General features: G+C 40.9%; 2 protein-coding genes across 3 annotated transcripts; one reads left to right on the top strand and one right to left on the bottom strand.

Annotated features, from left to right (window-relative positions):
• Positions 1-868: 868 nt before the first annotated feature.
• Positions 869-11,672, bottom strand: eif2d (eukaryotic translation initiation factor 2D). 2 transcript variants are annotated; one of them, XR_012956202.1, is made up of 16 exons: positions 11,449-11,672; positions 10,580-10,770; positions 10,405-10,488; positions 9,744-9,834; positions 9,547-9,654; positions 8,921-9,186; positions 8,512-8,629; positions 8,381-8,426; positions 8,177-8,283; positions 7,886-8,041; positions 7,040-7,129; positions 5,445-5,540; positions 4,888-5,008; positions 4,325-4,499; positions 4,069-4,227; positions 869-2,261 (listed from the first exon to the last, which is right to left on the bottom strand). XR_012956202.1 is itself a non-coding variant. In XM_076100453.1 (15 exons), exons 1-15 carry the CDS (start codon positions 11,502-11,504, stop codon positions 4,157-4,159), a joined length of 1,776 nt encoding a protein of 591 aa, XP_075956568.1. In that variant the 5' UTR covers positions 11,505-11,672; the 3' UTR covers positions 4,028-4,156. The 2 variants fall into 2 exon arrangements, 1 of the variants encoding a protein (XP_075956568.1); XM_076100453.1 differs by lacking the exon at positions 869-2,261 and having other exon boundaries at positions 4,028-4,227.
• Positions 11,673-15,918: 4,246 nt separating this feature from the next.
• Positions 15,919-24,999, top strand: LOC142950695 (MAP kinase-activated protein kinase 2-like). Its single transcript, XM_076092261.1, has 10 exons — positions 15,919-16,237; positions 19,957-20,096; positions 21,056-21,120; positions 21,586-21,665; positions 22,662-22,788; positions 23,571-23,646; positions 23,758-23,882; positions 24,330-24,415; positions 24,521-24,601; positions 24,856-24,999. Exons 1-10 carry the CDS (start codon positions 16,004-16,006, stop codon positions 24,997-24,999), a joined length of 1,158 nt encoding a protein of 385 aa, XP_075948376.1. The 5' UTR covers positions 15,919-16,003.

Below are 24,999 nucleotides of genomic sequence, written 5' to 3'. Positions count from 1 at the left end.
CTTTTTGGATTGTCTATACACCAAATTTGATGGGCATTGTTGGACGTAGGTATTTCCAGCTACACAGCTGTAAAAAGAATGTGGGTCATTAGGGTTGGGGTATTGCCATCGCTTCTTCCATTACAGGGTCTTCTAGGACGTGTTGCAGTGGAAGTTGGAGTTTTTGTTGCAAGGCCAGGTACACCTAAAAGAATTATAGCCAGGTATGTTTTAATAGCTCTTAAACCCTGAACCCTGAACACATACAGTATTTTCACTCTGCATAATACAAATGTATAAATTAAATAAATGGGGAGTACATTAAAGATGATGGCATTGAATCATATACACACTGAAAACCACTACCCCATCCTTGTTTTCCTACAATTGTTGAGTTAAGGACATCATTTATCTAATAGTAAGACTGTTGATTATGAATTATACATGTTATAAACTTACCCAAGCTGGCGATGATCAAACAGAGACCTTGAAAGTGACAGACTGTTTAGTATTTGGTTTAAATTTAGCTTAACAGGGGCCTGTACCACGAAGAGAGGTCTATCCAGGTAAGAAGTGAACCTCCGACATGGAACTGACAAATGAGACTTAACCCTGACGTTACCTCACTAACCCCAAATTCTGCTTCATGGTACAGACCTCAGGTCAGTCCACCCAAACACAAACAATGACAAAATAAAAATAAAAACACAGGTATTCTCACTTTCTTCTACTGGTCTGTAGCATTACAGTTTGTTTTTACAGTTGTGTGAAAAAGTGTTTGCCCCCTTCCTGATTTCTTATTTTTTTGCATGTTTGTCACACTTAAATGTTTCAGATCATCAAACAAATTTAAATATTAGACAAAGATAACACAAGTAAACACAAAATGCAGTTTTTAAATGAAGGTTTTATTATTAAGGGGGAAAAAAAATCCAAACCTACATGGCCCTGTGTGAAAAAGTGATTGCCCCCCCTGTTATTTGGGTACATGTTTAACGACGGGATACTTTTTAGGAAACTCTATTCGAGCACTGGTGTAAATGTGCACGACTACCAGCTTAATTCTTTGTTGTCCATAAATTCCTGATTTAAGTTTTTAAGAATTGCCGAGTTTGATTTCATTGTCGGTAGCTGGAAAGCCTTAACTGCCTTTCATTGAATCAAGCCGTCTTAGAATAAAGCTGGGGTAGGCAGTTTTTTTCTTTTTATAAATACAATTAAAAACTGTCATTTAATAATTATATTTGAATGTTTAAACATGCTTTATTATTTAATTTAGGACCCTATATGGAACATTTACCACATTTCTTCTCATACACTTTTTTGATTATTTACTACAGGACTGCAATAAACTGGTCATTAAAACAACATTTTTTATATTATCCGTCCATCTTTTCTTTCTTCACAAATCAAAAACGACATTCCTCCACAGACAGCACTAACCAACTACAGCCCATCGTCTTAACATCTTCAAACAACAATATGCGGCAACCAATATTTATAAGAATACTCGGAATCACGCAGAGAAATTTGTAAAACACAAAAATATTCCCAAAGGCTAGAATAGATGCAATACTGTACACTGTTATAACAGGAAAAGCACAGATGTCAGGCTATTAATAACTTAAATGATGGCTCTGCTCTATTCAAATGTGTGAAATTGAGCCCGCATGCGTAACACAACCCTTTTGACATATCACAGCAGGGTCAACACAGCTGGTGTTAATAAAAAACAATGAATTATGGTCCCATTCTGTTTAGTGTGTAAGAGCACAACACCAGGAGGCCTGACTCACCTAAATGGAAGGGTGCCATAATTCATGTTATTAATCACATGTGTCTTCACCCAGCGGGGCCATGCATGTCAAAAAAGACTGCTTTGAACAGGACCTCCACCAGGACCCTGAAGCCGAGGCAGCTGACTGGAGCTCAGACATAACTAATCGTATTACTTCCACCTGTGTCTTTCACCTGCGTCTCCCACCTGCGTCTTTCACCACGTGACGAATCAAAAGTGAGTTCTCAGATGTGTTACTCAAAGGTCCAAATTACACCTTTTAAAATAATGTTTTTTGCTTGTCTCCTATTATATACTTTTGCAAATATTGCGCATGTGCAGAGACCGTGTCTGTTATGTCAGAAAAGTAAATATAAAGTGTCAACAGGTGCAGTGTTCTTAAACTTGGATCATTTCATGTCCTAAGTCCCAGTTCCCATCACAGACCGCCACAGATCACATCCAGGTCTCTCCAGTCACACGAGGACAACAGGCTTCCAGAAGCCTTCAAAAGAATACAAAAAAAACATGAACATCCTGTTAGAGCCATCTGTGGGCTACCTGCTGTGCAGTGGTTTTTATTTGTTGGTAAATGTATTATTGTTATATTATATTACAGTGGATTTCTCGCCTAAAAATAAATATCAAAAGTGAAGTTAATGGTGAAATACAAAAATAAAAAAATGTGGATATTTCATTTTTTTAATGTTAAATGTACAACACTTGTTGCGGAGGAAAAAGGAAACCTTAAATTTGGCTGAAGGCACAACTCTTTGGGTGTAAATTAATTGTTTTCACCGCATCATGAAATGTTTCAACACACTAAAACTAATGGACTGTGTTTCAGATGTTGGATCGCTGGTATCGAGCATCTCAATTAAAAGTCACAGCAGTTCCAGATCAAGACCCCTGTAGTGACAGACAACAATGCAAACCCACTTTCAGGGATGTTGTGCACTTTGTGGAATATCAAGTCAAGCTGTGGTCTGATCCGGTTTTTGGGGATATCCAAACCACAGAAGAAGGAATGCATGTCAAAGGGGAATGTATGTACGAACCAAAACATGGTCACGCTCTGGATGAATATCCAGAATTAACTTCTTAAAAGGAAAAAGGAGCTCGCTTTGGGTGTCTCAACATCTGTGGAAAACAGAGCCATCTAAAGGCTTCACACAAGCCAGTAAACACCAACAGCATAAACTCCAGTGAACCTGAACCAACTATTTCACAACACAGTTGTGCCAAGTCACGTCCCTGGAAGCCAAACAGGGGCCGGTGTGTCTGAATGAGGGGCCGGTTGCGTGGGAGCCATTTAGATGTTGACCAATGAGTAGCGCTGTGTTTCCTCAGAAGTCCCTTTAAGTTTAGTTTCGACTCATTTGACACAGGTGTGGTGCACATGGAGGCCCGTGGTTGGTGTTTTATTTTGGGAGATGTAGGCTACCTTTGTTATAGTTTGAGAATAAATGGATTGGTATATGCATTTTTAAGTTTTGTGCTTTTTGACAATTTCTTTTTGATGACAACAGGTGACAGAGGACCTGTCCATCAACAGTCATGCTGTGTTGAAGAAGACTTGAAACTAGAGATTGAGACCATAAACTCATGTTTACAATGTTTACTGAGGTAATAAATCAAGAGAGAAGTAGAGTCATTTTCTCATAGACTTCTATACAACCAGAAGAGTCGCCCCCTGGTGGACAGTAGAGAGAATGCAAGTTGAAGGTACTTCACCATTGGCTTCTCTTTTCATTGTCGGTTGTTGGCCCCTGATCAATAACTGACGGACACTTCAGATGAGTGTATCATCTTAATCTACTGAGATCTTCTCTCATCTAGACTTCAGTGGCTGAGGGGAAAACAGGATTTTACGAAGTGAGGGTGACATAACAGGATGATAATTAAATCTTGTTTTGCCAAATTCCATCTTTTAATAGACTTAATAGTCTTAGAAAACAAATATGGAGATGGAACACTTGGACACCTGACCTCAACATCACTCAGGCTGTCTAATTGCACGCAGCCTCAGTTAAAGTTGAGTCACTGAAGATTCCTTTGGTGTGGTGACGTGAAATACTGCTGCCTTGAAGTTTACACCGCACAAAATTGTGGCTTGTTTGAAACGTTTGAAAAACGTTGGACACGTCATTAAACTGGATACACATTCGATCAGTTTCACTGAATGTTTGATGCTGGTCTGGTTTAAATGATCACATCAGAAACCTTAATCTAATATCTTCAGGAGCCAAATCAGATCAACACAACAAAGCGTTCGTCCTTCATCAGCCTCCAGAAGAAGAGAAGTAAATCACCTTTATTACACGAGTGGTGGACAGTCGCTTGTTGTCGTGTTTACATACAGCAGCTTCAAAGACAGTGAAGAGTAAACCGGGTGAAATGTTACATCTTCTTTCCACCTTTTGGAGCTTTGTCTAGTCCTTGGATGTACTTGCGAGGAATTTGAAAATGATCTGCAATCATAAATAAAATCTTAGAATGCATTTGTACAAGTAAAGCAATTGAGATAAACTATTTCTGAGATGCTTCAGGTATTATTAAGTTCCAAACCTATCAGCAAATTGCCGGCTTGGTGAATCTGATTGCCTTGGATCTGGACCAGGACTTTGTCCTTGGACCCGGGGATGGGCTGTAAGTTGGAGCTGGCCTGGACTCTGCGCTGCAAAGCGGTGGCCACAGCTGCAGGATCCAGACCGTACACATCCAGGTTCTTTATTAGAGTCACCTGCCAGCAGCACATGGAAACAGTTAGAGCCAGAACAATAACTCAACATTTGCTTTAGTTGTTACGTCGACCAATAAGTCACAAGGTAAAGATAGATAGATGGATCTTTTAGGCACATTAATGGCGGACAAGAGGTCAATCCCTCCCGTAAGTGCTAATTAGCAAATGTTAGCATGCTAACAAACTTAGCAAAATATGGTAAAAATGACATCTGCTAAACATCAGCACGTTAGCATGTTTAAGTTAGCACCCTCGTTCAGCGAGCTGCTAGCACGGCTGTAGACTCTTTGTTAAACTCTCATGTCTCCTTATTGGTGGAGAGAGTTTTGAAGAAATCACCTGCTGCTCTCCAGCTGGTGATCTAAGAGATTGTAGTAAAAGTTGTCACCTTCTTATTGGAGCCTCGAGAAGCCACAGAGATGTCTATGGGCTCGATGTGGCCCTTCTTTCTTACGGGTGCATGTCCGGGGAACACGACTTCATAGCACTCCTGCATTCTCGCCAGCGCCCTGTAAAAAATGAGGCGGCATTCGTTTAACCTGCACCAGAGAGACGGAGACTGACGGGGACACTGTTGCATTTAGTAGTAATATAGAGCATATCATCACTAAACCACCATGTAAACAAAAAAGATTATACTTCATTATTATTTTCCGTATCCGGCCCGCGAGCCGTAGTTTGCCCATGCCTGTGTTACAGTCTTAAATAACACTGATGAAGCTCACTGTCTCCCCCTACAGTGTCGTTACATGTTGGTCATTTATCTCTTCTTCGTAATTAATTGTTAATCTATAAAAATCCACAGTATACTATATGCACTACATGCACTGTATTGTTCTCCCTTTGCAGCCTGCCGAAGGAGATAAAATAAGTGTGAGTGAGGTGAAAATCATCACATATACTCAACATGGTCCTTAAAGAAGACAAAGAAAACAAAGCGTCTACCTGCTAAAGAGGTCATCCCACTTCAGAGACTCCACCTCCTGGTACTCAGACTTCTCCAGTAAGCAGTCGCACAGCGTCGGGTTTATGGTCACGTAACTGTGACGAGGGTAGCATTGATTGGAAAAAGGAAAAAAAAGCACATCTTTTAGTGGAAGCATGGCATTTAACAGGAAACATGCTGCCGTGTTAGGCTTTGCCAGCTGCATGGCAAGATTTCATTTAATTTCTCCCATCAGTCTTTATCAATTTGTTTCACATCAAAGATTTATTTATGACCTAAAAGGAAACACGAGACGTCTCTTCTGTTTAGTTGAGTCACATTTAAAGCATTCTGGTCAATTACAACGACATCACATTGTCCGGGGTCAGTTCTGTAAAGGTTCAGAGGTCATTAAGGTTGCCCTTCTACCACCCTGTTATGTAATAAACAGAGTTATCTGCTCAGGAAGTTTTACCATCTCATATGCCGGTACAGACTAACCTTTTCCCACATCAGAAGCAGAGATAATACATTCATTCATTTGTCAAATACAGGAGTTTGCTTTCAGGGCTTTCTGCCAGAAAGGGTCGGTTTTAACCCCAAACCATGACCTTTACCTAAACCTAAACCTAAACCTAAACCTAAGTAGGCTTGTTGCCTAAATCTGAGGAGATTTCTGGCAGAAAGAGAAACTTCTCCCATGTGATGGCGGGTGAGCGAGCTAGCAAGTTAAAGGTAAACCCTGTAGCATCGTCGGTTGCTGTTCGTAAACACACATCATTCAAAGTTGGCCCCTGCTCCCTGGAAAAGGTGGTCGAGGGAGCCAGAGCGTGAATGAATGAAGAGGGAGAGACGCTATTTGAACAAAGCAGTGAATCAGAGACATAAAACCGTATTCTCTGGTTTCATGGCGGCTACATTCTGAAGCGCACATAAACGTATTCACACCTCCGCACAACCCTGCGGGGAGGTGCCGGTCAGTATTTGACGAGCTGGTAATGGGAACAGGCTGCACACCTTTACGTTTAGAACTTTAACCCTTTCAGTGTGTTTTCAGTTCATAAAAGTTAACTGTAACTTTTTGGTCGTCTAAAATGTCTCTCGTGTCACGTCTGGTTGCAAAAAAACAAGATGGCGACGGCCAAAGTGCAGAAGTGGAGACTTTAAAACATCAGTCCACAAACTAATGGGTGACGTTATTCCACTTCTTGGATATATATATATATATATATATATATATATATATATATAATATATATATACGTACATCTTTTACAGACACAGACAAACACCTCTAGTGTCTTCTAAATTATCTGAACACGAGTTGCTGAACAATTCAACGGGAATACTTTGAACCAAAACATGCCGTGAGACCTTGTAATATACATTTCCCCCCAAATAAGTTCACTCTTAAAAAAATACGCTTTGATTGAAATTAAGCCAGAATTCTTTAGATTTTCTGCCGTACTTTCATTAAAAATCTAATTAGTTGGTGATTAGTTTTCTGTCGATTGACTAACTGATTAGTCAAAACGTCAGCGGACCGGCTCACAGAGTGAGATAATGAGATATTATGTTGAGATCATAACTTCTTGGTATTTTAAGTATCACTTACTTCTTATTGTTTTCATCCACCAGCTCATTATCCTTCACGTACTCTGTGACAATATGTCTCACTTCAGCCGGCTGCAGGATTGTTCCTTTCCTGTAGGGGCATCAAAGCACACACACAGTAAGTAAAGAATACATGTGCACATCTTCAGCTGACATTTATTGTATGAATAAAGCGATTATTCTACAGGGACAGAAATAAAACACATACAGTTTGTAAACAAGAAAATACATCCGGCACAAAACAGCTATTTAAAAAGGTCCCTTCTAGATAAACACTAAGTGTGGAATAAAACTTTCACCGTCTTAAAAAAGAAAATCTTAAATTACATCTACTCTTTCTGCCTCATTTAGAAAATCCAGAATTTATGAATATGCAAATATGTTTCATTTAAAAACTAATGGACACATGATGTCTCCTACTTGAGGGGGGGGCGGACCTAAACACTCTAAAAATGTAAATTGGTCAAATTAGAAGCAAATAATAGGAAACTAGCCGAGTGATCCATAGACTTGCATACTTCCACCATTATAAGCTTCATCTGAGGCATTTCCGCTACATTGTATTGTATCTGAGCCACTCCAGTAAACTCGGCTTGAGATTAAGATTTGTGACTTGGTCATGAAGAGAGCGGCCTTGCCCCCTCTGCAGGGAGGGTCAACTCCAGAACAGCCGTCCTGGAGTTGATGGGGATTCAGTGCTGCGCTCAAGCAAACACGAAGCAGCTGGATGCTTGCGCATAGATGAGCTTTCGACTCTCCGTGTTACGTCCCCCCCTGCCGTCTGAACCCTTCAAACATGTGCATGCATCAAGCGTCAGGGGGGTTAGCGCAAAAAAAAAAAAAACACCTCTTCTTGGCATCCAGGAAGAGCGGCTCCAGTCGAGACGACACGGAGTACAGAGTGGTGATCTCGGGAGGATGGTACGGGGGCTCTGCCTCCCCCCCGTCCTGCACCGGGGACGCTTCATCACCCGTCTCCTCGGGAACATTGAAGTAACGCAGCCTGTAAAGTTTTAACGGAACGAGAAGGGGAAAAAAAAGGGGAAGACAAAAGGGTTAGCGAGTCTGAATGTGGGTGGGATGCGAGTTTGAATCTCGACCGAAGAATTTCTTTAAGTTGAGTTGTTGCTTGGCTCACTCTCGGTTTTTCCAGTCCACCTCCACAATGCTCTCCACACCCTTGGTCAGTTCCTTCACTCGCACGAGGTTGTGCTGCTTCTGCATGGCCTGTAGAAACTTGGACAGCTTTTGGAAAACAAAACACAATGAATAAATGCAGATGGCCGTTATAAATGAGTCTATTTCTCTTTGTGAAAGGTCTCATTCTGGACATCAAATATACCTTTTTATAGCTGGACTTCTTGATATCAAGCTGCTTTCCACTCGGGCTGAAATAACACCAGATGTTTTTTTTTTCAGTGCTAAATCTAATTCCTCTTTAGAACGTCTTAAAGACATGAGCTGAACTTTTACCAGCAGGGGAACATGTGGTTGCGGAGGAACGTGCTGGTCAGCAGGGGGAGCTCCGATTTCTTCACCTTCTTCTTGAGTGCGTGGAGAAAACACTGCAGCAGCAGGGCATCCATTGTCTCTGTGAAAATCAGGGCATGACCCGGGTCACATCCTCTTCTGTCTGAACAGGCTCTCGTTCTGCCACATCACAAAATCTCATCTCACTGAATTAACTGCAGCCCTGCAATCGTTTAGTTGGAGAATGTCTCCATTTGATTTGAATCAGGGATAATAATTATGATTATATTATATTAAGCTGGTTTGGATAAACTGCGGTGGAATGTGCATGCCTGGATAAGCAATGACTGGAAATAGTTCCTTTTTAACATGACTTTGTCACTAATATGTTGGGAGGCGTGATGTCTGGTACCTTTCAGGTCATCTTGGTTCGCCTCCTCTTCCTCGTTGCCCCTCTCTTCCTCCTGCTCAGCCAGACTCAGCTCCTCAACACCAGAGCAGGCTTGACCTGTGACCTTTTCACCTGGAGTCTGCTCCTCCTCCTCTTCCTCCTCCTCCACACACTTCTCAACCTCCTCCTCCTCTGTGTCATCGACCTCGTAATCCTCTCCATTCACCTCTTGTCCTTCACCCTCTGCCTCCGGTAACGAAGGAGGACCTGACTTATCTCCGAAAGCCCTGAAAGAAGACACACATGCAAAGTTAAAGGCTTGATGGTGAATCCTGTGAACTGTAAATTCATAACTTCAGCAACAATTATTTAAACTTTCAGAGTTCCAGCTCTGCATGAGGAGATTCTTATTAAGAGGGTTATTAAGCAAAATAAAAGGGTGGATGATTTTGATTAATACTGTGATCTCAATATTAAAGGAATAGTTCAACAAATTAAAAAATATGCTCATTAGTTTTCTTGTTAAGAGTGAGATGAGGAGATTGATTTCACTCGGTGTCGTCGTAGATATGTGGAATTATTCCTTTGAACGAAAACATGCAGAAAAATGCGTTCTTAGAATCTGCAGGAAGATGGAAGCTACTCGCCAGAGATGATCCATGTACGCGTGGAGAACACACACTCCTCTCCCTTTCATGCCCAAACTGTGCATCTCTCCGCTGGACACTGCAGCGGTGCCGACAGCAACAGGAGCTCTGCAATCAACCAGGAAGAGTCACACTTCACATCTGTGAGGACAACTGTTAAAGACGTCTTTTTAAATCTGATTTTTACAATAACTCACCTGTTGTTCACCAACGTAACAGAACAGCAGTCGCCCGGTTTCACATCAGGGAGACCACTTGAAGGCACCACCACGCCTGGCAGCATGAGATCTTTTAGGGAAACACAGTATTCGTTACTTCACATCAAAGTAAGTTATTATTACAGGATGTAGCTCAGTTCATATCGCAACCATATAGCGTGTTTTCTGGTAGTTAAATAAATAAAAAGGCTAAATGAAATAACCACATAGTAAAGACTATTTTTTTACTCCTGTGTGAATGGAATACATGAAAAATTAAAAGTATTTTCCCATTTTATTAAGAACTTTTGTGCAAAATGAATTTAAATAAATTCAATACATTTTTCCAGCTATACACTGGACTTTGTTTACCTGCATGCAGATTTTTTTAATAGTTTGATTTAATCACACTGGAGTATTCCCATAAGCAAGTCATCTGCTTGTTATTACCAATTTAGATATAATTTAGAATATTTATTTCCTCACAATGTGATTCCACTGAAAGACGATAAATGATCTTATTGATTTATCGCCCCGCCCCACTCTAAATGTACAGTACCAAACATCTGTGTACAGTACCAAACATCTGTGTACAGTACCAAACATCTGTGTACAGTACCAAACATCTGTGCGTGTCTTGACCTCAGAAAAAGAAGCGTACCTGCTCCTCCAATCAACTTCTGGAGCACCGGAGGCCATGTCCTGAACGCCGGGAGGAGAGCAGGGCAGCGCCAAAGCACGTAGACTGAAGAGCAGAATGTGACAGTTAAAACAAGTTACTTTAAAGAGGAGCTCGTCCAATTATCTCAGCGTGACGTGACGGCCACCTCACTCACCTGTAGGATAAAGCCGTTTCTCCAGTTCAAAGAACAGAGGATTTTTGTGAAGAACATAAAGTGTCACGGAATCTCCTTTATGCGCATAAATCTTCACCACATTTAACTCCTCTTTGTTGGGGACGAGCTCCGACAGCTCGTCAGCCGTCAGTGAGGGAAAGGCTGCAGAAATGTCCGCTTTGAGCTTCCTCCTGAAAGTAAAAACAGCTCTCAGTTACAGATTACTGCTCGCATTATATATATTGTACACGTGTAACATTGTATATAGTTTTCATTAAAAATAAATATCTTCTCTTCAGCTGAACACGGCCTTCTGCTGTTTTCACATACCACTCTTTCCTCAGACGTAAGAACTTACTTAACCGCACAAGTTAAAATGATTGAGTGCTTATGACTTAGTAATGTTGTATCATGATGTAACAAAACAAAGTGTTTCAGAGATGATTCTGGAGGAAATATGACTGATTTTCTGCAGTGTTGTATTTAATTACAGCATAAATCCAAATGTCAAGATAATATTAAAACGAGGATCAATGAACAATTTCGCTGCGAAAATATCGATGTATATTGTCAGCTGACATGGCTGTTCAGGTGCTGGGATTACGTATATGTAAAATTCATAATTCAGCTAAAGTTAACTACAATTTACAACTGATATATATATATATATATAATATATATATGTTTGTGGTTTAATGGACAAACATGAAGCTTCGCTGAAGAACTACTCTCGTTCAGAGGTCTAATATCTGGACAGCCTTCTGTTATGGTTATCAATGAGCTTCATGTGTGTCATTGTTTTTAATAAAACGACCACATGTCATATACTGCAGCTATGAACACATGACAACAGGCTGACAGCAGCTCACCTGTCTGATCCTTTGATGGCGGTGTTAGATTTGACACGAAACTGTCTCGCGAACATCTTCTCAGGAAATAAACAACTCCTGCGACGAATTCAGCATTTCCGCTTTTTGATATAATGATAAACGCCTCTGCAACGTCGCGAGAGCCTAAGAAATGTATTATATAGGTTTTACAGTAAACAACTATCGCTCGCTGGGTATGGTGGTCCGACACATATTTATGTCCGACGTGAAACTGTACCGCGTCAACGTTAGTTCCGCAGGCCGAACGAAGCACACGGATGGATGGAATGAGCGGAAGTGGTCATCGTATGACGCTTACTCATTATCTGAGTGATTAAACGACCTTTATATTTGCAGACTTGACATTTTGAAAGGATATCGACCAGTTTAGGGCCCGAAACCATATTCATACACTGTTCCATATTAACGCTGGCAGGATGGAAGGGGAAGGAGACACATGTTGCCAACAACAGCATGGAGTTTAGTGAGGAAGAGAGAAACTGTAGTTATGAGAGGAGGGAGAGTGAGTGGGAGGATGTGGTGAGAGGGAGTAGATCAAGTAAGGGCGCTGGGCGTCCCAATACCGTTATACTACCATACTATTTAGTATGCCACGATGACTACGTCCACTTCTTATAGTCTATAGTTATGAGTAAGTAGAATGTCTCAATTGAATGCGTACAGCAAGCAACAATACGTACTTTGTAAGGGCAGCTGCAGTACGTACTAAAAGTAAAAAGAAACAGTATGCAATGTATTAGCTATAGTCGGTCTATATAGGTCCGTTATGTAATGCCATTGGGCCCCAAAAATAGTTTTTACCACAGATTTACATTGGGGAAAGAGAAGTCTGTAAATCAGTGGATCATTTATTTTGGAGGTACATCAACTTCCCTGTGTGAACACTTAATACCCCTTATCGTAGCTGCACAGTATTTTCTTTTTTTTTGCAGGCTTATTCATTAATTTGCAGCTTCATCCATACTTGCACATGTCAAACCGACAGCAGACATTCTGATTTCCTTTTAATTCGTTTTTGGCAGGAATTGGTGCACGAAACGGCAAAACCGTGGGGTGCTGTCTTGTGTGAATATACAGTATATGTTACAATTATCAATTGGGAAACCAAAAAGAATTGTATGTTCCATTAAATAGTAATCATTATGAAATTTTATGTGAATAAACCTCCACATAAATTATCAAAGAAATCACAATTTGGACCTTCACAGTAAAAAAACTTAAACATTTAAAATGCAAAAGACAAAAAGAGGGCTCACCAAGTCTACTTTCTCCAGGGATATGTTTTGCTACTCTTGACTGATTCAAGTAGTCCTTTCTCCCTTTGCACATCCAGAGAGAAGTCCTTAAATGACAAAACACAGTTCACAGATATCTCAAGTCCTCATCTGTTTCGTGACTCTGACCATTTATTGGTCATCGTTGGCATCGTCTGCTGCATATTCTGTCATGTGTTTTATATCCAATTCATGCTTTTCCAGAACGTGCATCAGAGCTTGGTGTTTCATTACATGTCAAATAAAAGTGAAGTAACTTAGTCTGCATGCCATCAGACACAGATACATATCTCACGCACACTGGAAACACTTTTCTTTCCAAAATATCCAGTGTCTTTGGTCCTAAAACATTCATTCAATTATCTCAGCTTGCATCTTCTTCACAACATCTCAATCCAGATGAAAGTTGTGAGGGCTGAATTTTGTTCCCTGTCCGACCCTGAATATATGTATAATAATGCCCTACATTTGGGTAAAGGGCAAGTTGTTTGTCGTTTATGGAAATGTAATCCATAGTGTATCAAGTTTTATTAAATGTAATAAAACTGTAATAAACAGCTGAGACCGGGTTAAAAGTACTTTGAATAAATTTGTGTTCTGAGGTACAATTTTGAGGTACTTCTACTTCACTTGAGTATTTCCATTTTATGCAACCTTATACTTCTACAGAAGAAGGACCATTTGTGCACACAACCAGGCAAAACTACTCAGGTGCAAGATAAAAAGAAGATCAAAACGTTGCCTTACTAGAGAAAGAGAAATAAACTATTTGGAACATTAACTGTGTGCAGATCTCTTTTGTTCCCTACTTTTTTTTACTCTTCTTTATTCTTTATTGTTAAATAGTAATATTGCTACTTTTACTGGGGGAAAAGATCTGAATACTTCGTCTAGAGACGTATACCATGTCTCTTCGTTACTCCTCCACATTCCAAATCCAGTAACTTCCGTTCATTGGCTGCAAAAAAAACCCAACATGACGACAGCCGTAATCCAAGATGGCGTTAGCAAAATCGCCGAACTTGAGGCTGACCAATGGGTGACGTAACAATGACTAGATCCACTTCCTACATACAGTCTATGGAGGCAACAAGGAGAAAGTAAGGATCAACAAAATGGGAGTATTTAGTACGGAAGTTAGCACGCTACAACTGTCGCAGTGTCAACGGTAAATAACAATGGCCGCCGCTCTGACCATCCTGCTACATTGATTTGAATGGGAATGTCCGTTCTACTCCTCTTCTATTTCTATACACTTACGTATGGAGGGACTGAGGAAGTTGTTGATGTTATTTGCTAATAAAATGTGAGAAGAAGGAAGAATCCCAGAGAGCTGGAAGGAAGTGACAATTATTCCAACAAGGAAACCTTTGAAGAATGCCAGCAAGCCAATAAACCACAGGCCTATTTTGATGTTACGGACGGTCAGTGAGAGGCTACTGTATGTCTGGGAGAAGAGTGGTATGGTGGCAGCTTTAAAGTGGATTTAAGAGTGGAATGGGCACTATGGATCCAGTGGTATGTATGATGGATGAGATTAGAAAACTTCAGGCAAATAAAGAGACAGTGGCGGCAGTGTTGTGTTTAAGTGGAAAAAGCATATGACATGTGAGGGTGGATGATCGAATTATTATGGGAATCGGAGGGAAACATTAGGGGACTTTCAGAGATGAAGATCCGTCCAGGTTGAGTTAGGGTCAGAACTGTCACGCAAACCTGTTGTAGAGCTTGGAAACACTTCAAGGGAGAATAGAACAAGAGTAGAACGGACATTCCCATTCATATCAACGGAGCACGACGGTCAGAGCAGTGGCCATTTTTATGTGTAGCGCGCTAGCGGGCTAACTTCCCTATAAACTACACTGACTTATGACGAGTCACAGTTGTGCAGTAATCACCAAAAAAGCAGAGTAAATGAGTCACATTTAACAACTTAATACTTAATCCACACACTTATTCCACATAGCGTAGGAAAAGTACATTGTTATCGCCAGATGAGTGACAACTTTGTTCGGCTTATTGTCTGTAACCAGTGTAGCATTAAAGCATGGTGGAATTAGCTAGTTAGCTGGCTTGCTAAGGGTCGAACAGTCCCTACGCCTCACTCCCAGCTGCTCTTGAGAAGGACAAGCTAACTAGCTAACTAGTCCGCTTTCTTCCCGGCGAGCTGCGACTACTCTTTATGGTGAATTTAATGGTGATTATAGGGCCAAATAGTCACACCCACAAAGAATGGTGAACAAAACAGGGTCAGGTGGGTTGCCGACATCGGCGCAGACCCCGGCGCACCGAGGACAACCCACCTCGTGACCCGGTCTCTCCGCAGAGAGGGAAGGCGAGGTCTGGCGAGGTCCAGGTCTACACAGTCTAGGTAAAATAATGGGAAACACTGTCTGACACAGAAAATCTCCTGTTTGTGTGCTTTGTGAAAGGACAACTACGGACAGAGAAGTACATTTTTTATTAATATGCTACATACGACGCGGCCAGATATATCAAAAAGTGGAGATGCAAAAACACAATTGATCCCCCGGTAATAATAGTCGGGGGGTGCAGCTGCTCCCCTACCTCCATTGCTCAGGCGCCTATCCATTATTTCTTGATTATATCTTCAGGAAAATGGTAGATTCATTCAAAATCATGAACAAAAAAAAAGAAATGAATCAAATTGATACAAGATGTCATGGCCTAAAGGAGGACAGCAGGAGCTCGTCCTCCTCTGTCCTGCAGGTGTCGCTGTTGGACCATTTAAACAGTTTAAAATAATGTTTTTGTCCAAAGAAAGACAGAAAATATTTTATAAATGATACTGGGATTTGTAAATTGGTTTATTTCAACCAATTAGCCTACTATGTACATACATATATATATTTTGATCTCCCTCTTGCCTCTAAAAAATAGAGGAGGAGCTTTCCCTGGGTACTATGAGATGCTGCTTTCAAGTCCACCATTTTAGCCCGGAAGTTTGGCGATTCGTTTATCCCGTGATTGATTAATTGTGTTCATTCAGTGATTTGTGATTTGCACACTGGGACAAGTTGTTCCAGCAGCCAGTCGAGAATGTCTCAGATCAAAGCAGACTTTCCCGGCCAGTCACTTGTCCGCTGGTGGAGGAACTTAGTCCCGACTAATGTCTCACAGGGACAACAACATGAGCTGCGGGTGGGACATTTAACCAGACACGTCCCGCAGTGAGCAGACGGTGACACGCACCTGTCGGAGCGGGTTGTTGCCACTCATATGTTGCCGATAGTTAAAGCATGTCGAATCAGCTCCAGCCGGCTCTCCCGAGCCAACAGCAGCAGCAGCAGCCCAAACTGAACTCCGCTCCTTTCCCACTGTGCTTTGTGAACCCGTTTAACAACCCTCTTCAGATCAGAAGGAATGTAATAACAGACGATTACAGTGTAACCAGCCAGGTGCTCGGGATGGGGATAAATGGCAGAGTGCTGGAAGTATTCCACAGAGAGAGTGGAGAAAAGTTTGCACTTAAGGTACTGTTATCTTAATCCTGTTAAATTAATTTTAAATTGATGGCTATAATAAGAGGAGAATGCACGCTTTCTGAGCTCGTGTTTTTTATTTTTTTATTGTGGCTATTTAATAAGAAATATGTAGTCCATTGACTTAGTCTAGAAGGAGAGTTTTGATACCATTTTAATTGAATATTTGCTAGTAGCCTAAAGAAAGCAGAACATACCTGTATTCATAAACTCTTGTCTAGTCACAGTGATATATATTTAATATTGATCAGACGATAGATGTTGTTTTTGTTTGTGGCTCTCAGCATGTGTCAGAGGTGATGAGCTCATCTTTGACACTTGAACCAGTCATATCACCTCAATGGCTATTGCACAGTCCGACACTAGAAAAGACTCCATGCATGTCTTAATCATTTTTTCATTTATTCCTTATGTAGAAAGATGAAGCTTCCAAAGGGATTTCTAGAGAAAATTGTGCTACTTTTAGCGTTAAAGTCATAGCAAAGTAAAATCCAGCAGTTTGCAATAGATCACACAGACTTGAATGTAATCTTCATTTACATTCTTTGGATTTACAAAACAGCATTGTGAAACTCAATCAAATGAATATACCCTCGCATGCACGCATCATTTCCAGTGATTCCTGGGGCCTCTGTCTCTCCAGTTGCTTGTTATCTACACTTCCTCCGATCAGATCTTAACTTTTCTGAGAAGCCGCTGAAACTTGTTTTTCATTATTAGTGCGTGGAGAACAGGATCAGAGCCTGGCCCATGATGACTGTCGTGCGATGAGGTTGTCTGTCCTCTTGTCACCTTCTCAGTCAAAGAAAGTTCAGTCAAGAAAAGTTTGATCGGGATGTGTTATGTCAAGCGAGCTGAAAGTTAACAGAACAGAACTTTTATCACTTTTCTCTCACACACACACTTGGTTCCTCTCCTCGGCTCGGTACGGACCATCTTCTAAATCTCAGTTTCAGCCCGCAGGGGGAGATCAATACATTATCGCACCGCATTCCTCTGGACGAAGACATAAAAGATGAAGCGCCTGTGATGCATATCCAACTATACCTGCTGTCACATCTGGATTTAAAGGCAGTAATTGTATTTTGAACTTAGCAGAGTTCAAGAGGTTGGGATTAGATGTGAGTTATAGATTTTTATGGGAACTTGTAATTTAAGGGCTTTGTACACAACAGATGGATTTGTGAGAGTCTAATTTATGTTCCAAAGTTTGTAAATTACATATATTGTGCTCTGGCCTCTCTGGCCTACCATGTTGAGGTGTCTGTTGTGAGTGTTGACAGCCAGAAGGAGAGAGGGGAACATGCCTGTGTCTAAAAGTAGCCTCGTGCGAGAGGCCTGAGATGGCTGAGAGATGATGACGTCTGGTGGGGGGTTCAGCGGGACGCGGTGTCATGATAGCGCATGCTCAGCAGTGAAGGAGTTTTGAGAGTAAACAAGACGGAGAAACTAACGTACCAATCCTTTTCCTGACCTTTGTTTTAAACAAGTATGTGATTTTCCTTCGCAGAGCCTCATATTTGTCTAAACATCCGTTGCTAATTATTTTGATGAGAACTGAACATCCCTTCTGACATTTCCGACTAATTTGCACTCATCAGATATGATTTCTTGACATAGAGATCACCCAAATATGGTCTTTTTATTGAAAAGAAAAATCACTATTATTTAGTTCTAGCATGTTCGGACTGAAGACAATTACAGAGACCTTTATATTCCTTTAAGATGAAAGAGACGGGATTGGGAGCATCTCGATTCCCTCCCACCAAGGCGACGGCGAGCTGGCGGCACACAGCCGACGGTGCTAACAGCGCTAACAGTGCAAAGAACCGCAACAGAACCGTGTTTATCTGACAGAACAGAGTTTATCTGAGTGGGAACCGGAGGATGGGTGCTGAGATTCCCCTGACGACGCCGTCGTTCGTGACGACGTTATCAGCTGTAACCGCCGTATGAGAGCAGTGCAGAGCGGCGACTGTGAGCAAAACAGTGATGCACGCTAACATGCACTCAAAGCATCGGTTTGTCCGTTCCGGGCTACTGTAGAAACATTGCGGCCGGCTCTGTGAAGAAGAATGGCTGCGGTCGAAAAGTCCAAAAATGACCTCCTAACGTCTATTCCTCACCACTTTTCCTTGACCTATGGAAAACATCATGGGGTCAAGGAAAGATTGAAGGAGAATTCGTCTCTACTTCCACTAAGCTACTTAATTTTGATGCAACGGCGGATTTCACTGATGTAGTTCTGCCAATGAAACTACAACGAAGGACTACGAAAAGCACAACTACAACATGTCATGATGTAATCTATTACTCATGAGCATTCAGGCTATATAAAGAGCTCCTCTTGTGAGAGGCTGCTTCACTCGTGGTGTGAAGGAGAGAAACCGGAGCTCCTTCCTTCCTGCTGCTGTCACACTTAACAATCAACACCGCTTCAGTAGAAACTGACAATTCACTCTGAAACTGTAAAATATCAATATTTCCTTTATGCAATGATGTAGATTCAACGGTTCGGTTATATTGAGCTTTTTTAACAGTTTAATAATCTATCATAGGCTTAGCTTGTTTTGTTTTTTACGGATGGTTCTTGTTATTGAGAACGAGAATTTGTTCATTGACAGTTTGCTATATTTACTGTATATATATTTATATTTTTTTTACTCATTTGTTCAAAGTAAATATATACATATAGAATGAAACAAACGGATTGTCGCTGTCTATTCATATTCATCAACATGAATCCGATTACTTTTTGACTGTGTGATTGTTAGACCTGTAACATAAGCATATTGTTTGTTTTTAGGGACGGCCAAATGCTGCGTCACTTTAAATGTTGCCGCCGCAAGGAATTATGGGGCGGAATTATCTACTTTCCTTTGGTAAAGGAAGGTCCAGTGTTTCCTATGCTAAAGGGGCTAATAAAGGAAGCATTGAAGCACCTTTCCTTTCGCATTTAGAGGATTCGAACAGCTCTTATCATGGCGGCCACTTGGACTCACTGTTCCTTTAAAGTAGACACACAAGAAGCACCAGTGATCAAAGCATAAATTAGGTAGTTAAACATCCAGTTACAGGTGTCTTCCTACTCCGATTCTTTGAACATCGGTAAACCATCATCCTCTTAGATCCTCGCACTGACATGTCTCATGTCTGAGGTCTTGTGATAGCAGTGCATCTTGTGTGGGAGCATATCATCCTGATGTACGTATGTGAGACAGAAAAAGACCACAGTACCTCATAGACCGAGGACCTCTGAAAGAGTCCGTTACAGAAGATTGTAAAACTGACATCCTACAAATTTAAATCATGAAAATACTGCAGAGGAATGCAGCTGAAATTCAGAACACTTGTGAAAGAAGGAAATACATCTTGTTATCAGTATTCTGTTGAGCCCAACGTATCATAAATACCCCTCTCACAGTTAATTGCCCTGACAGGTAATTGCCTTGAATGTATGCACTCTCTATTGGCACGGTTGGTAATCTTCTTCAAAGCGTCTCTATTTGCAACTGAGGCAAAGCCTTCCTGCAGTAACATTTATCTTCACAGGGGAAATGCCTGAGCCCTATAATTGCTTTTAAAAAACTACTTAGAATTGTATTTTTCCTTTTGCAAAATTCAAACCAAAACATGACCTTATTAAACCAAGAGCAGGTTCACATGACTGTGTTTGAAAGTAACACGTCTTCCCGCTTCGTGTGCTTCAGATGCTGCAGGATTGTCCAGAGGCCAGACGGGAGGTGGAGCTCCACTGGAAGGTGTCACCTTCCCCCCACATTGTGCCCATCATCGATGTTTATGAGAATCTCTACCACGGCAGGAAGTGCCTCCTCATCATAATGGAGTGGTGTGTTCTCCTGCACGCACACACACACACACACACACACACACACAGTATGTGTGGTCTTACAACATAGTTGCATAATGTAAACTTCGTTAATCCGCACCAAATCACCAACTGAGGGGAGAAAGTTTCAAAACGTTTCAGGGCGCAAAGTAATGAAAAGCAGTCAGAGGCAGCTTTGTGTAAAACAAAACCACGCAGGTGTCCACTTGATCTACAGTGAACTCATATGTTACAAAATAAAATGAAACATTCTCAAAGCTGGACGGGATGTGATTAATGTTGTGTCATAATTCAATCCTGACCCAGAACAACAGTTTCTAATAATGACTGTGTGTTTAGTGAGGGATGTTTCCAGCTGTTTTACTTTACCTAAAGAATGAATTGGCAGTTAAAGCAAGAATGCTTTGATGAAAACAATTTCAGTGTAACAGCTTTTTTTTTTAAAAGCTTAAAACATTTTTTTTTTTTTGGCAAGTAAAGGATCATAAAGCTAGGCAAAGTAACCCGCTCTAAAATGAAAATAACGTAAAATACGTAAGCGCCCGAGATCAGGCAAAGAATAAGGTGAATACAGTTTATCCCCCGACATACAAAATAACTTTTAATCATGCCGCCTTGGAGGAGGCAAAGCCATCTTGTGCAACCCTTGGTCCAGAGTATTTACTTTGGGAGCATGTAACATCTCCAAGGTCCTCATCTTAACCTCCAGACACTGACAGCGACATAAAGCATTCCAAGTTTGAAGGACTTAAACAGGCCTCTAAGGTTGATCGCCATGAAAGCAACAATGATTTTTCATTCACAAGTTAGTAAAAATTTGCCTCTTGGACAGCCTTGTGGATCATTTGTGACCTTCTTGCAGGAGAAAGTATTTCATTGAGGAGTAAAAGAACTGACATGCCCCCAATACCTTTACCGATTTATTACACGATATTTATGTTTTGTTTTTGTTTTTTCAGTATGGATGGAGGTGAATTATTCTGTCACATTCAAGACAGAGGGAATCACGCATTTACAGAAAGAGGTAAAGAGATTATCATTTCTCAAGCAAGACCAAGTTACAATCCTTAAGATTTCTGACCTGGTTGGTACCTGTTGGTAACTGTGGTTTGATGCAACAGGTCCCAGGACTATTGGGGCAGTCAATACTTGACCTTTTTACTTTCATGGCGTGTTTATTGGTGCACACAGTGTGAATACTTTTGCACCTAACAGCAACCAGTAAAAGGAGCCTTACTGAAGAGTGCAGCCTGTGACGGCTCACTGTGGCTTGCGATCAAAAAATATTATTTACAAAACATGTTAGTGAGATTTGAACAATCGGCATCATCAGTGGCCAAATCTCAGGTGAACCAGGTAAAAAAAATCTAAAGGATTTTAACTTTGAACAATTACTAAATGTGCTGCTGAATGTATAATTGAATCTGCATCTCTCTGTTTGTACTCCGGCGTGTCCATGTCATCTCTCTTCACTTCCCTTTTCACTCAGAGGCCTCTGACATCATGAAAAGTATAGGCGAAGCCATACATTTCTTGCATTCCATCAACATCGCCCACAGAGACGTCAAGGTAATGTTAAAGTTGTGTATGTTAAAGACAACACTTGTAACATGAGATCACTCTTAACTCAATAAAAGCTGTGGGTTTGTTGTTATTGTGCTCTCATGCCACTGACAATTATGCATCCTGCCAAAGTATTTGACGATCAGCAGTGAGTAAATTCCTCTCGGCTGAAATAATCACACTAGACACAGCTCCCAATGGAAAACCCACTATTGTTTCCATGAACAAGTCCAACAATGGAAGCTTTTCCTTCAACGTTTTTTCTTTATTTGGTCACTGAGCTCCATTTCTACTTTTTATTTTCTGCTGTACACTCTTAGAAATAAAGGTGATAAGGGTTCTCCGGCTTGTCATCATAGGAGAATCATTTTTGGTTCCTGGTTGGACCTTTTTATAAAGGTTCCACCTGGAACCCGTTTAGAGGGTTGTACCTAGAAGTGCAGTTTTACAAAACAGAACCGTATATAGTGCTTATGATCTTGGGACCTATTAGGCCTATTGTTACATACGTAATTGGACATGATATATTTCATTAATTAGATTAATAACTGAAGAACACATTGATAGTGAGAGTCCAGCATGCATAATGCCTCTTGAGTGGAGTCACCAGATGAGATATTGAAAATGTCTTATGTGTTAAATTAAGAGAGTCAGGAACCACGAGACAGAGAAGGGAATAACATGCTACAGAGCACCCTGGACAGACTGAACTGCAGACTTGATAGTTCAAAGTTTTGCCTGGTTTTGCCACCAGAAAAGCTGCAAAATGAGAGAAATGAGAATATTTGCAGCATCTTTAATATCCGACCTCCTCGGCGTCTTCAATGGGCTTCTGTGCCTGTTTCTTTATCGGAGATTAAAGACAAAACTGAACATTTTTAACTTAATTTGTGGTAACGTTTGTTACCGTGAAAGACATGGAGACATGTGCATTTAAATGAGCTATTTATCGTATTTCTATTTTCCTTTGTTTGTGGTTGATGACCATGTATTCTCTTTCAGCCAGAGAACCTGCTGTACACCTCCAAAAGGCCAGATGCTCTCCTCAAGCTGACGGACTTTGGGTTTGCCAAAGAAATCACCACCTTAAACTCTTTAGCGACACCTTGTTTTACCCCCTACTATGTTGGTAAGACGCCACATGTGACATGTGAAAGTTACTTCATCAGGTTAAAGATACACTTCAGGAATTTTTGTTTTATTGTCAAAAAGGAGTTAAGTGTTATACATATCGTAGGAAACATTTAACTCACATGACTTATCAGCTGTTTCTGCTGTCTGCGTCTTCCTGGATGTATATTTACATCGTCTTTGTCTGCAGACAACATGAAACATGGCCAATAGCTGACATGAAAGAACAATTTAAACCAACTGAAACAAATACCTGAAGACCTCTCTCCATTCTTCTCTTGTAGATGGTTAGTCGGCCAAGACGACTTGTTTTGTTTCCGGTTCCCAACCTCTACTTCTTCTTCTACTCTGTTTACTGTCGGATTACATGCGTAATGCAAACTATTTAAAGTTAATTTGCTCCCAACCAGTTGATAGAAAGCGCCTAGTTCCCATTTCTGTTCATGCAACATTTCAAAAGTTCCCATGAAATTCACTCGAATGGAAACAGCGCTATTGATCTGTGTTGTGTGAATTCCTGTGAGATGATGCCTCCTGATGTAACAGCCTCTCTGTGGAGTGTTTTCCCCTCGGGGGGGGGGGGGGGGGGATTTAACGGTTTGCTTCTTTTGGAAAATGGGCAGGACTCGTGCGAGTAATGAGAAGTTACATCCCGTAAACTGGTTGTAAAAACACTGAATACACCGCGTTTATGACGTGGTTTTGATTGTAGAAAGGCATTAAATGTGAAACAGAAGCGATTCCTCGACATTGAAAGCATTTCTCTTGACACTGTGGCAGCTCCAGAAGTTCTTGGTCCAGAGAAGTACGACAGATCCTGTGACATGTGGTCCCTGGGCGTCATCATGTATATTCTGTGAGTCAATCATTGTGAAGTTTTTTCGCATCATGCAATCAGACATTGTTCACTTTGAGGCTTCTAGAAATGATTGTTGCTTCTAATTATATTCTTCTCTGTTATACACAGACTTTGTGGATATCCTCCCTTTTTCTCACACCATGGTCTGGCAATATCCCCAGGAATGAAAAGACGGATCCGTAACGGACAATATGATTTCCCCAACGCAGAGTGGTGCGATGTGTCTGAGGAAGGTGAGAGAGGCGAATGTGTCATGCTCAATGCTCCTTCCCTTTCTGTTTCACTCTCCATGCATTCTCGTCTGCTTGAATTAAGCTTTTCCCCTACGAAGACACACCATACTTTTCCTTTTTTTTTAGCATTTACAAGCACTCTACCCTTTTCCAGAAGTGGTAAAACCATTTTTAATATGGGGATAAACAGTATGAACAGAAAGCTTTCAGTTACTCACGTCACAACAAATCCAGAAGAGCAATAATAGTTAATAGTTAATAATAGATTTTATGAATTATACAGTACATTGCAAAGGCATTCAGATTCATTTTGTTTAACGTTCATGTAAATGATGTCATAGGAATGGAGACTTTGGAGAATTGGACACACATAATTGCAGTTACTGCATGACATGTTAGTGAGATCATGATGATGATGATGATGATGATGATGATTTCCTGTTTCAGCCAAACAGCTAATCTGTCACTTACTGAAAACCGAGCCCACCCAGAGAATGAACATCACCGACTTCATAAACCATCCCTGGATCAATGTGAGCGGCCGCCCGGAAGCTTGAATCTGTTTGAGCAACTGCTGCTTTTGAGAGATGTTTTGTGGGATTTGATGGACACTCATTCATGTTCTCTCACCAATGCAGCAGTCTGTGGAGGTCCCACAGACGCCTCTTCACACCAGCCGCGTGCTGCAGGAGGAGCAAGAAGTCTGGGAGAAGGTTAAGGTAAGTGTCGGTGCTGCTTCTTTAAATGCACAGAATCGGCTCCTGGTTGATTTTCATCTATTGCAGAATCAGGAGTGGGTTTGCGGGTGAATGTTTGATAGTATTGTTTATTTTTAAATATTCCGTGATAATATTTTATAATCGTTTCCGTCGCCACACAGTGGAATCCATACAGTTTTAACTTAAAACTGGATGTGCGGCTTTTGTTTCCATGTTGTGTTTGATAAAAGTGATATTGTTATTGTGATTATCAGGAGGAAATGACAAACGCCTTGCAAACGATGAGAGTGGACTATGAGCAAATAAAAATCAAAACCATCGATGACTCAACTAATCCTCTACTGTTGAAGAGAAGAAAGAAAAGTAAAAATGCTGCCACACAACTTCCAGGCTTGTGA

The sequence above is a fragment of the Anarhichas minor genome, unplaced genomic scaffold (genome assembly GCF_050575085.1).
Source record: "Anarhichas minor isolate MPS153535 unplaced genomic scaffold, ASM5057508v1 ptg000003l, whole genome shotgun sequence".
Lineage (NCBI taxonomy): Eukaryota > Metazoa > Chordata > Actinopteri > Perciformes > Anarhichadidae > Anarhichas > Anarhichas minor.
Note: the sequence above shows the minus strand (reverse complement) of the source record. Positions and strands in the feature narration are given on the sequence as shown.

Bases quoted from the DNA above. Each gene is read 5' to 3' on its own strand.
- eif2d (XM_076100453.1), bottom strand. From the start codon at position 11,504: ATGTTCGCGAGACAGTTTCGTGTCAAATCTAACACCGCCATCAAAGGA. The intron at 8,630-8,920 runs GTACCAGACATC...TGATTTTCACAG, and splicing joins GAACCAAGATGACCTGAAAG to AGACAATGGATGCCCTGCTG. The intron at 7,130-7,885 runs GTGTTTTTTTTT...ATGCCCCTACAG, and splicing joins TTCCTGGATGCCAAGAAGAG to GAAAGGAACAATCCTGCAGC.
- LOC142950695 (XM_076092261.1), top strand. From the start codon at position 16,004: ATGTCGAATCAGCTCCAGCCGGCTCTCCCGAGCCAACAGCAGCAGCAG. The intron at 22,789-23,570 runs GTAAGACGCCAC...ACACTGTGGCAG, and splicing joins TTTTACCCCCTACTATGTTG to CTCCAGAAGTTCTTGGTCCA. The intron at 23,883-24,329 runs GTGAGAGAGGCG...TTCCTGTTTCAG, and splicing joins GTGCGATGTGTCTGAGGAAG to CCAAACAGCTAATCTGTCAC.